This window comes from Perca flavescens, chromosome 24 (genome assembly GCF_004354835.1).
Source record: "Perca flavescens isolate YP-PL-M2 chromosome 24, PFLA_1.0, whole genome shotgun sequence".
Taxonomy (NCBI): domain Eukaryota; kingdom Metazoa; phylum Chordata; class Actinopteri; order Perciformes; family Percidae; genus Perca; species Perca flavescens.
The window spans coordinates 9,164,386-9,176,570 of NC_041354.1; the positions used below are offsets into that span (position 1 = coordinate 9,164,386).

The 12,185-nt window shown below is 39.4% G+C and overlaps 2 protein-coding genes across 6 annotated transcripts in view; both read left to right on the plus strand.

The window, feature by feature from the left end:
• Positions 1 to 3,963, plus strand: part of appa (amyloid beta (A4) precursor protein a) — a 33,664-nt gene extending 29,701 nt beyond the window's left edge. For all 5 annotated transcript variants that reach the window (XM_028571592.1, XM_028571594.1, XM_028571593.1 and 2 more), the window contains 2 exons: positions 470 to 616; positions 1,528 to 3,963. In XM_028571592.1, the coding sequence (XP_028427393.1) occupies positions 470 to 616; positions 1,528 to 1,629 (249 nt within the window). In that variant the 3' untranslated portion in view covers positions 1,630 to 3,963. The remainder of the gene's footprint in view (positions 1 to 469; positions 617 to 1,527) is intronic.
• Positions 3,964 to 5,540: 1,577 nt separating this feature from the next.
• On the plus strand, positions 5,541 to 8,269 carry atp5pf (ATP synthase peripheral stalk subunit F6). The gene is made up of 4 exons (XM_028572394.1): positions 5,541 to 5,665; positions 6,267 to 6,436; positions 6,893 to 7,017; positions 8,164 to 8,269. Exons 1-4 carry the CDS (start codon positions 5,573 to 5,575, stop codon positions 8,190 to 8,192), a joined length of 417 nt encoding a protein of 138 aa, XP_028428195.1. The 5' UTR covers positions 5,541 to 5,572; the 3' UTR covers positions 8,193 to 8,269.
• The last annotated feature ends 3,916 nt before the right edge of the window (positions 8,270 to 12,185 follow it).

Consider the following 12,185-nt stretch of genomic DNA (forward strand, 5'->3'; position numbering starts at 1 on the left):
TTATGTGTTGCAGCTTTGTTCCCCAGTAGTAATTTTACAAGCTAAATTTGACTCTAATGATGCTTTTTATTTTTTATTTTTTGAATGACAAAAGATGACACCGGTTAGGAAGTGTAATTACACAGAGAATTCACGGCTAAATGATTTGGGTAGATGAAAACAAAAGTAAATGGGGTGTAACTCTAAATGTCACCTCCTTCAATGATATTCAAACTCATTGAAAGAAAAAAAAAAAAAAAAAAAAAGATGGTAGCTACCAGAGCTCACTGGATCCCTGAAAGAAGTAATCTGCAAACCATTTCTAAGGACCATTAACTCTCAGCCCTGCTGTGCTGGAACTGCACTAATTACTCAGCAGTGTCCCAGTAACGCATCATATCCTTGGTGCACAATGAGAGTCCTTGGTGTGCATTTCTACTCTCACTATATTAAAATCATCCCGCTGGTTGTGATTGGTGTCCGTGTGCAGGTCTTCTTCGCAGAGGATGTGGGCTCCAACAAGGGCGCCATCATTGGCCTGATGGTTGGAGGCGTCGTCATAGCAACTGTGATCGTCATCACCTTGGTGATGCTGAGGAAGAAGCAGTACACCTCCATCCACCACGGAGTCATCGAGGTGAGAAACGGCTGACCTGTGTGTTTGCCTGTACAAGCTGTTCTATACGGCAGTCAGTCTGGTGTGTGGGGGATGCTGTGCACATGCAATACTGAAAAACAGCTTGCACTCACTCGTTTGATTGCAAGCTGTTTTTCAGTATTGAATTTATGTATTTGTCTGTATGTATGTCTATATGTACGTACGTACCAGGGTAAATGGATCCAATCCAAATGTATTTTATAGAGCACATTTAAAAACGGTTAACCAAAGTGCTGTACAATCAGAAAAACACAAACAGAACACAATGAATACAAAACAACAAAAGGACAGTTGAACAGCAAAATGACTAATAAACTATTGTAATGTGTTTGAAAATCCTGAGAATAAAAAATATGTTTTAAGACAGGATTTCAAAACAGACCATGTAGGAGCCAGCCTAATATGTAGAGGCAATCGATTCCAGAGTTTAGGGGCTACTGCTGCAAAGGCACGGCCTCCCCTGTTCTTCAGCCTTGGAACACCGGTCCATATAAATGGTGTCACTGTCACTACCTGGTTCAAATATCTGGACTTCAGTTTTGCTTTCATTAAAGATTAAGAAATTTAAGGTAGATTACTTAGATGTTCAAGTCTGAATTGGCCTTAAAATGTAGTGTTGAGATGGTACTGTACACTGCAATCTGCTCACTAAATATAATTGGATTAATGGCAGTTAGCAATTTGTTTCCTTCTTTCGTTTTTCTATCTATCTATCTATCTATCTATCTATCTATCTATCTATCTATCTATCTATCGTTGTTGCAGCCTGTTTCTAAAATCACTTGGTAGCATTAAAAGGTCTTAAAGTATAGATTGTTTTTACATTTGTACACACCATATGATTTTGTGTGTGTAACCTCTACCCCACCCTCTCTCTGGCTCCCCTCCAGGTGGACGCTGCCGTCACCCCCGAGGAGCGCCACCTGTCTAAGATGCAGCAGAACGGTTACGAGAACCCAACCTACAAGTTCTTTGAGCAGATGCAGAACTGAGGAGAATGTCATATGTACACACACATAAAAAAATAAATAAAAAACACACACAAACATCTCCCACACATCAAGTACCTCCCTTCCCTCTCTCCTCCTCCCCCTCCCTCGACTAGTCCCACGTCTCCAAAAGGCGGTGAGGCTTAAATCATCTCGTGACTGGAATAGTCAGTTACGAGCAGACAGAGCGACTGTAGCCAGGGTTTTCTTTCATTTCTGCCTGTGCGGACACTGTGGCCAAGCCAGTTTGCACCATGTTTGTTCACTTTATCAGAGCAAGACGCCTTTTAATTAATGAAAGGTGTTTTCATAGGTTGCTCCGTCTGGGCCTGCTGATGTATGGGGGGGAAAAAGGCCCCGCCCAGTGCATCGACACAAACCCACTCTTTGGGGAAAGAAGCGCTTTCTCTCCACACTGATTCAGGGCCAGTGTATAGTTGGGGGTTTTGGTGTGGGACGGTTTTAGGTGTGGACTTGGATTTTTGGCGCACATTGCCCTGAGCCTCATTTACAAAAATGAATTGCAGAATCGTTATTTCAAATCGTTATTCAACTTGTGGACATATTCATTAGTTTCGATCATATTCTTTGTAATGATTATATAATGAAAAATAGGCTTAAATCAAGCAGCATGATTTTTCTAAATAAGGCCCAGTGTTTCCCCACCAACTGCACCACTACTGCACTCAGTCTACACTGGAGTATCCTCTCTCCCTCCTCCTCCATCCCTCCCTCCATCCTCTTTTCTTTGTGCATTCTTACGACAGCTGGGCTGTGTTAAGTCACACAAGGCTCTTAAGGATATTTGGAGATGCTGATGATGATAAATATGTTGACGACGGTAGTCATTATGTATTCTGAATGAGCTGTTTTTTATTTTAAAGGTTTTTTTTTCTCTTCGATTCCAGTTTTGTTTTTCAAAAAAGAATGAAAATGGAGAAAAAAAAGTCAAACCGATGTAAAGTCCTTTTTTTAAATTGCGTGTAATGTTACTGAAGTAATGCCGAAGTCTTAGCTGTTCCTATGTAGTGCATGACAACAATGACAACAGGATTTGGAAAAAACAAACAAAAAAAACACCAAGATCTTACCGCTGCTCTCTTGAGATCCTTTCTCACATATAGATTGTCATTCTAGCAAGATTGTACATTTAGTATCTTCTCGTGATCACGTGACTTCAAACAATGAAATATATATATATATATAAATCTAGTCGAAACGGGCTATGCTTTGATATCATGTAAAATACACATTTAAAAGAGCTCTGTGATTTTGGAATTTAAGTGTGTTCCTCTTTTCTTTTAACCATGCTACGTTCCTGAAGCTACAGGAGGGGGGCTGGCTTCATCTCTGTTTGTATATTATTCTCATTCAGAAATATATTGTGTTAAAAATCCTTATGCGTAGGGGCTCTCAGAAATCATCCCATTATAATTTTTGTTTCATTCATGTTACTTAGTTCCTTTTAAAAGGGCATGTTGTGGGTGTGAAGGTAGCGGGAAGGGAAATAGAAAAAATGGGAGGAATCTGGCATGGGGGATGGGTTAGGATTATCTCTGTGTGTAAGTATTTTGTCATTTTCAGTCTGGTGTTTCGTCCAGTTGTAAGCCGACGCCGTTTATTTTTTGGTTTAGTAATCATTTTACTGATAGAACAAGTGGAGTGCTGAGAGGAAATGACTTGCAGTTCCAGATGGATAGCCAGCCAGGCATTCAGCCTGTGTATATATATAATGGATTTTCACTCCCAAGCACCTCCCTTCCCCTCCCTCAATCGCCTTCCTTTCCCTTCAGGCATGCTGCTCACCTCTCTGCCATCAACGCACACTTGACTCCTCAGAGGCAGAGCACTGTCGCCTGTATAAAGATGATAGTCGTTCACCATTGAGAGAGCTGACAGTGAGTCTGGATGTGGAAACGGGGATAAAATAAGTCTCAGCATCGTAGGCAAGAATCTCCCGTACATCCGCTAGTGTTAAAAGGTTTGACACCACCTCAACATTACATGAAAGAAAATTGAAAGAAATACAGTGTAACCTCTCACTCTAATAATACATCTAATGGTGAGTAAGATCTGTGAGGAAATGGTGTTCATATGGAGGCTGCAGTGGGGTGGGTCCTTGGTTTTCAGAGTGCACTCATTAGAAGCCCAACAGAGGGCAGTAGAGTAGAAGAGGAAGCAGGATTTTCTTTCCATCTTTTTTTTTTTTTTTTTTTTCTTCTGTGGGTTATACATTGGTTTTGTTTTCCACTGTGTAATATTGTGCAGGCCATTTGCATTGACTGGGAAAACGCTTTCTACACTGTATTCCATAATAAAGTTTTGAATGTACATACAGATGTCGTGTCTTTGTTTGTTTTTTACGATGTTTAATGCACACCTGGTTTCTTCATGCATTCTGTTTTATTCTAATAACATGCGTCCATGTGTGATATTAAATATCACAAGTAATGATGTAAAAAAAACTGCTACTCTGATCCCTGATGTCAGAGGACAGTCTCAGCAAGAAAACATGCATCAGACACTACTAAATCCAGGTCATCCTGCTAAAGGTTAAAATACATGATTTAGGTGAAGTAAATTCCATCCACTCTGTGTGATATTTTATTAACTTCAGAGTTGGAGATCGTGGGAGAAAACTATAATCTAGTTGACTACCGCAGTCCGATTAACAATGGTGTACAGCATAGTTTCTTAACGTGCGGTCACAGGCCAGGCAGCCCTCAAACATTTTGTGCGGCCCCTGAACATGACATGAAATGCATTGTATTTTAATCCTCTGTGGTCCATTTCAATACTTAACCTTTCAATAGCTGACATTTAATACAGTGCTAGGCTACTGCGTCAGACTGCACCTCCCTAAACAACAATCGGTCAGGTTAGGAATGGCAACTTGTAGGAAGCTACTGGTTGTATGACAACTACTGGCAGCCCGCAAGTGTCTCAGGAATTACGTCCTGTCATCAATGCAGTGCTTTTAGCTTAAGTTGGCGATTTCTGTGGACAACTCTGCAGTTTAATGTGGAAGTGAGATGGAAAAGATATTTTGTTTTATGTCTGCACTTTTCCTGTGCAGCCCTCACATGCTGGCTCCCTAAATTGGCACTAGGTCATCAAAAATGTGACAAGCCCTGTTTTTTTTTTTTATGGCAGACTATACTATGACTTCTCCCTCCGCACATTCTAAAGGACTATTCTCACAGACCACCAGACTTACGGACATATTTTCCCTGGGCCATTAGCATACCTTAGTCCAACAAACTTTGAATAACCCCTGGTGTTGTGCAATATGTTGACTGTCTTTCATAGAAAAAGCTACTGGATCTTGTGCAATAATTACCTTTATTCTTGAGCAATAAATAATCTTAATCAAGTGCAAAATGACATTGATTCCATTTGTTTTATTATATTAGAACCTGTTGTCGGCTGCAGATGTTTTATTTTTGTGGTGTTGTCTTTTTATTACAATGATCGGGAGTAGCGCTCATAATTTCTTTGTATTCTGTACAGGCTTTTTATTCTATACTAGCCCATACTATAGTATGTCAGAAAAAAAGGCAAGTAGTGTGCCAGACATAACTTGCAAAACCGTGAGAATCTCTAGCTACAATAAAGCTACTTGTGCCTTTTTTCCATTGACAGCGCAAATCCCTAAAAGTGAAATTATTATATCGAAAGGGACATGCGGGAAAATTAGAAATGTGTGTAGGCCTAAGTGTAAAAAGTGTACATAAAAAAACATAATTAGTTGAATAAAAGAATAAAAATAACCATAATGCACTGTAACAATCTGTTGTGATTATGAAAAGGCAAAAAAATAAAAAGCTAGTTTTTCTCTTACAAATCTTCATTCAAATAAAGCTACTTTGGTTGATTGGGGATCATTTGCCGTCATATACGATCAACCTTAATACGCGCAGCGCTGCGCAAAGTAGGCACCATTTTGATGACCGCGAACGCCTCCTTTTCACAGCATTACTCCCACAATCCACCGCGGTCCTCCACATTTGGATCCTGTACTCTAAGTGTCAAATCCAAGGTGAGTACTGAGTTTTAAACGAAACGCTATTAAGCATTTAACTGTGTATCTGTAATTACTATACATACTCATAAATACATGCTAATGTATAACGTTAGCATGACTTAGCTACTACAGCACAATAGACACCACTGTTAAAAACTTGTGAAGCGTCAGCTAAAGCTGTCTTAGCATTAGCTGTTATGTTAGGTGAACGAAGCAAACATTTAGCTAACAGTCAAACAGAATGAAAGCGAGCTCGTATAGCGTCGTTGTGTAATGTAAGTGGACAGTCACGTTTTCCCGAAGGTGCTTATAATGTCGCAGTTGTATATAATGTTGCTAACTCAATGCCGTTCAGCTAACGTTAAGTATGCCCTGAAGGTGACGGGCAGCTAACATATGCTAACAGCTAGCGTTGGTGTGCATTTAGTTTCTGCTCCACCGTGGATGCACGTCCGGTGATGTAGTTTTCCAGCTCCCATCTAGTTAGCTATATGATGGCAGACATTTCCTCCTAATGTAATTTCAGGGTATGCCTTTCCTACTGATATGATAAAGAGACAGAATCGCAGCCGAATGTCATGATAACAATGTAACCCGAGGCATTTTGTTCCGTCAGATGGCACTTAACAAGTTATTCCGGCTGTCCTCCGCGCTGCGCTCCGCCGCGAGCCTGACCCTGCGCCGGAACATCGGCATCTCTGCTGTGCTCTTTAACCGGGCCAAGGATCTCGACCCTATCCAGAAACTGTTCCTGGATAAGATCCGGGACTACAACGCCAAGAGCAAGTCAGTTGATAATACACAATCTTGTCATATGCCCACATGAAATGGCCATACATTGTCCAGGCATAATGTTTAGATTTGGCTGATCAGAGTCCAGATTGATGGATCTAAACTAGTTCATCCTCTAGTCAATGTCATTGGCAGTTGTATTTATATAGTGCCTTTTCATTACAAGTGGTTACAGCATACAAATTAAAACAACGCATTAATAGAAATAAGAATGCAATAAACACAGGATAATCAGCAAAAACAACCATATCATACAAGTGCGACCACACACATACATACATACATACATGTGGAAAAAATATGAACTTTAAATACCCTTGCAAAAGCTATGGTTTGGCTTCTTAAGCATTTTATTTCCATCCTCGCTGCTTGTGTTTTATTTAAATGGCATCTTCACTCATCGCATCACGCCCATCTCTTGGACATTATTTGATACCTTGGCTCTCTTAGGATTTCGGGTGGCATTGTGGAGGGAGGAGCTTCTTACCAGAAGAACGTGTCTGAAGAGGTCACCAAACTGCAGAGGCTATATGGCGGAGGAGACCTCGCCAAGTTCCCTGATTTCAAATTCTCAGGTCAGTCTGGGCTTACTGTATGCTGGTTTACATTGTGTACTGTGAGTGTTTTTCTGTCTCCTGCCCTAATTTCCTATTCTCAATTAAAGACAAATGAATGTTGCTTTAGGTGATTGGAAGAAAAAAAATCTAAATTACAGCGTTATGTAGACACAACAATTTATTGTATTTATATTCTAGACATAGTATTGCAGTGTTCGTAAACAGTTGTCAATATCACGTTTTTTTTAATGTAATTTTTATCTAACGAGTCATGGTTTTAACATTGACTTTGGCTTCCTGATGTACAGAGGAGCTTTTGAAGGAGAAAGTCACCCAGACTAAGGTTGTCAGAATCGATAAGAACTGGAATCAAAAGGAAGAATTGGAATCAGAATCGTTAAAATCCAAACGATGCCCAACCCTAGTGAATAGTAATTTACATTACTATTACCATTCTCACTGTTTTCTCTACCTTGTACATTCTTTAGGTTATTGTTTTTAGTATTTCCTTTTCTCTATTTGTTGCTTCACTTGTAAACACAATAAATACAGTGGTCTCCATGGGTTTCCCCTGTATGAATACAAAAAAGAAATAGTATTAAAAAATGTGTACAATTAAAGGAGATCGTATCAATATACACACGTTGTAATCAAAAAAGGATCAATACTTTTGACAAGCTTAACCCAGACAGCGTATTTCTTAACTGTTTGTAGTCCAGACTCTGTCCTAGAAACGTCCTGATTTATCATCAGCTACACCATTGGAATGACAGTGCTTATAATTATGACTCTTTGATTATATGTTGTTAAAGACGTGACTTTAAGAGATTTTTTTGCTATCGCACCCCGCATTGCCACTACAGAGAGAGACTGTGATTTGGGCTTTGTCTGTGTCTGTATATAGCACAAGGATAGTGACACTTATCAAAGCAAGACAATTTTTCTCATTCCGTTTTGAAATCTGTTCAAAAGGCTTTTCTTTTTGAGCCTCACTGTATTTTTTATGAAGCTATATCTAGCTAACTGCTACACATTGCTGTCGTCTTTGTCTAGATTTCCAATCTATAATATAATGTTGTATACTCATTTCAAAATTCACAGAATTACAGTCACCATCAACTGTCAATAATGATTCTGTCTTTGCCCTTTTTTTTTTTCTTCCAGAGCCCAAGCTTGAGGAAGTGGCCAAGTGAATGCTATCCATGTTGTTTATCTCCTACATGTCACAAATATGTTGTATTTAATAAAAATATAGTGGATTGAACCATGATGCATTGGTTGTCAATTAAGATGCCTCTGATGGTCACCCCCACGCTGTCACTCTATTGTAGAGTGATCAATTATTATAAAACATACAGATGCTCTCTATCTTTTTATGTTGCTCAAATTATAGCCAGACTAAATGTAAAGAAAGCACAATGTCTCCTAGAAACACATCCTGTGTCGTAAAAAGGTGCAGCCTTCCATTCCTACGCTGCACAGCTCTTATTGTGTACGTTCTTCCATCACATATTGGATTGAAGCTGTAGCCTGCAGGCAGACATTCTCATGACCAAACCTGTCTGCTGCTTTGATATTCATATTCAGAACTTGGTGTGAAGTCAGACATTCTCCATGGCTGTGCTTTGACGCAACCAGAATGTGTGTTTTTATTAAAACAGACTTATTTGTAGTCCTTGCGTTTTTCCATTTTGATTTATCTCTCGACAGCCAGACAGGCACAGAGCGTGAACACTAAATGTAAATTTGGCAGCAAAAATGTGGTTATGAGGTTAAATAATCTGTCAAACTTTTGAAATAAAGCTGAAATACCCTAGCTGTAAGCAGCAGTTAAAACAATGTTTTTTTGGAAAAGTGTGGTGTATGTTGATGGTGTCAGTGATTAGTGTGAATAAGCCTGCACAAGAGACAACATAGTAATAATGCTGTAAGCAGCGCTATCCCTACACCATCTACAAAAAGTTATTTTTGATGGCACAAATTAGAGCAGAATAACTTAATGGTCAAGCAACAGTGCAAGCCTGCAATTTTTTAATAGCACTTGTCTTTCCTTGAAAAGAAGGAAAACAGCCCATACGATTCAGAAACTTGCACTCAAAGCATGTGAATACCTGACAGGTGATGTGTTGACAGGCTGCAGTGAAACATTGTTAACAGGGAGCTGTCTTTGCTGTGCACTGTGCTGCTGCTGCAGGATTCACATCAGTGCAACTGAGAGAGAAACGAAGTCTTTTTTTTAAGATCTTTTTTTCCAACAAGTAATCTGTAAGTTGTATTGGCTGGGCGTGAGCATTGTCTTTTCTTTAAACTCACAGATCTAGAGCTGAAGGTCCAACCACTGATGACAGAAAAGCTGACAGCACTCCTGAGCCACTGGCTTTCTCCAGACACACACAGCAGAGCACATTTAAACATCCAGAAGTGATGTTCAGGTGAACTAAAGGAAATATATGACGCAATCAGGAAACCGACGGAGCTGTGCCTCTGACGTCATCAGCTGCAGCCTGTCTGCGTCTTCTCCAGGGCGTCAAGAGCGTTTATATCATATACTGTTTATGGTCAAGAGTCCTCCGCCGGCGTCGCCGGCCCGTAGACATCTCGCTCTTCCAGCGTGGCAGTAGACTGGTGTGGGGTAACTTGCCGACATGTTCTCCTCAGTTACCAGACTCGCTAACAACCTGCACGTGCTCCTGGCTCACCGTTTAGTAAGTGACGTAACGGGTTCTGTGTTGTTGGTAGACTTTTACACGGTGTTGCTGTTTAAACGCTTGAGTCAGATTTACCGCTAACATGCTGCGTACAGTCTGTAGATTAAAGCTATGTAGCTAGTCAGAATGTGTCAGCCAGCACACTCACAAACCACTTCCTTGTATACAACCCACGTCACGATGACGTACCTTCACCCCTTCATGTATGGTGTTTACAGTCTCCTCAAACAAGGCAGATAGTACAAATTAATAGTTTGAATATACTAACTTTTAATTTCAATTGAAGACCATTTATATTAATTTATTATATTGTTAATTTGTATTATTTACAATTTAGAAAAATGTAAATGAATTTAATCAGTCAAACTGATAAAAGAAGGAGGAACCATGACATTTTTTTTTCACTCAAACGATTTACTCTATGACTTGTGAATAATTATTCAGATTGTGGGGTAAAAGAAGCGAAACCCCAGCGTAAAGAAACTCAAACACAAGAGCCATGCGTTGAAATATGTTAGTTAGTTGAAAGTATTTTCAGCAACGTGTACTTAAAGTAAAAAAAGTAAAAGTACTGATTATGCAGAAGAATGGCCCACATCAGTTATTTTATTATATATTATTAGATTACAATAACTAATAGTAACTATATAATAGTCTATGCATAATCTTCTTCAAACATTATTATATTTGACTGCTTTTTAAGATGTTTTATATGCTGCTAAATGTACAGGAAGTATCTAAAGTAAAAGTAGTCATGCAGGCAGAATGTGTATGTTTATTGTACCATATTATATTTATAAGAGCTTTATGCTTTTTTTAAAGGAACACGCCGACTTATTGGGAATTTAGCTTATTCACCGTAACCCCCAGAGTAAGACAAGTCGATACATACCCTTCTCATCTCCGTGCGTGCTGTAACGCTGTCTGACGGCTCCAGCATTAGCTTAGCCCAGCACAGATCCTGCAGGTAACTGGTTCCAACTAGCCTACTGCTCCCAATTGTGACAAAAGTGACAAAATAACACCAACATGTTCCTATTTACATGTTGTGATTTGTAGAGTCACAGCGTGTACAAAAAACAACGTAACATGAGACACAGCCGTTTTCTGACAGTAAACAAACCGGGAACTATATTCTCAGACAGGCTTGCTGCGAGCATATCACTCCGCCCAAGTACTATATTCTTCCGCCTAAGAATATAGTTCACGGTTTGTTTACAGTTAGAAGACGGCTGTGTCTCATGTTACGTTGTTTTTTGTACACGCTGTGACTCTATAAATCACAACATGTAAATAGGAACATGTTGGCGTTATTTTGTCACTTATTCGGAGCAGTAGGATTACTGGAACCATTCACCTGCATGTTCTGTGCTGGCCTGATGCCGCTGGAGCCGTCAGACAGCCTTACAGCACGCACGGAGATGAGAAGGGTATGTATCGACTTGTCTAACTCTGGGGGTTACGGTGAATAAGCTAAATTCCCAATAAGTTGGCGTGTTCCTTTTAAAGCAAAAGAAATGTATAAAGAATAGGGTAGTATGTCTAAAAAGTGATAAAAAAGCCATGGTATAGTATGTCAAAAAAATAGAAAAAAAGTCATAGTTTAGAATTGACTGAAGATATACATAGTAAGTTATTGTTGCATTATGTTGTTAATAAATGTTTTAAATTTGACAATGTAGTGTGGTACATTGAGAAAAAAGGTCAGATATTATATTGCATAAAAGTCTAGTCTAAAAATGGCATAGCAACCTGTGCTTTAAAAAAAATAAGAAGTGAGAATCGAATCAAACCGTGACCTTAGAATGGAAAATGTAATCAAATTGAGGATTTGGAGAATTGTGACACCCCTAGTATGTATTTATAAAATAGTAAGCAATAGTAGTATGTTTTATGTCAAAATCTATGTAAAAGTCATACAAAATGTCTAAAAGTGTTGTTACAGTTAAACTGCATTCCATAAAAGTGGATGTACATGTTTTGGGTGTAAAACCTTTAAATAAATTATCTGTGGGGATGATGACCCATGACCTGCGTTTCCTCAAACCAGAGTTCTAACACTCTCAGCTATCTCCTCCAATACTAAAAGCCTTTTCCGTAATTTCGTGCTGGGAGGTTGGTCAGGTGGCGCGGAGAGTGTGCAATAATAGTCCCGTTGTCAGGTTCAAGCCCTGCTCGCTGCCAGTGTATGTGCAAACACTTAGATAGGACACACATAGGAATAGAAAAATACAAAGTGTGAACAACAAATAACAGTACCAACAACTGATATGTCCGCTTCAGGAATAGCTCACTGAGATAAGCTACTGACTCAACAATCTGGGGTTGAAGGATCAAATCCCACACTTGTCTTGACAGTTTTTCAACTCTGAAATATGAACAATAAATACAACTTCCAACCAGGATAGAGTAGCAGATCAGATAGCTCAGTGTGATAGAATGCTGGTTGGAAGAACACAGTGGTTGTGGGTTCAATAC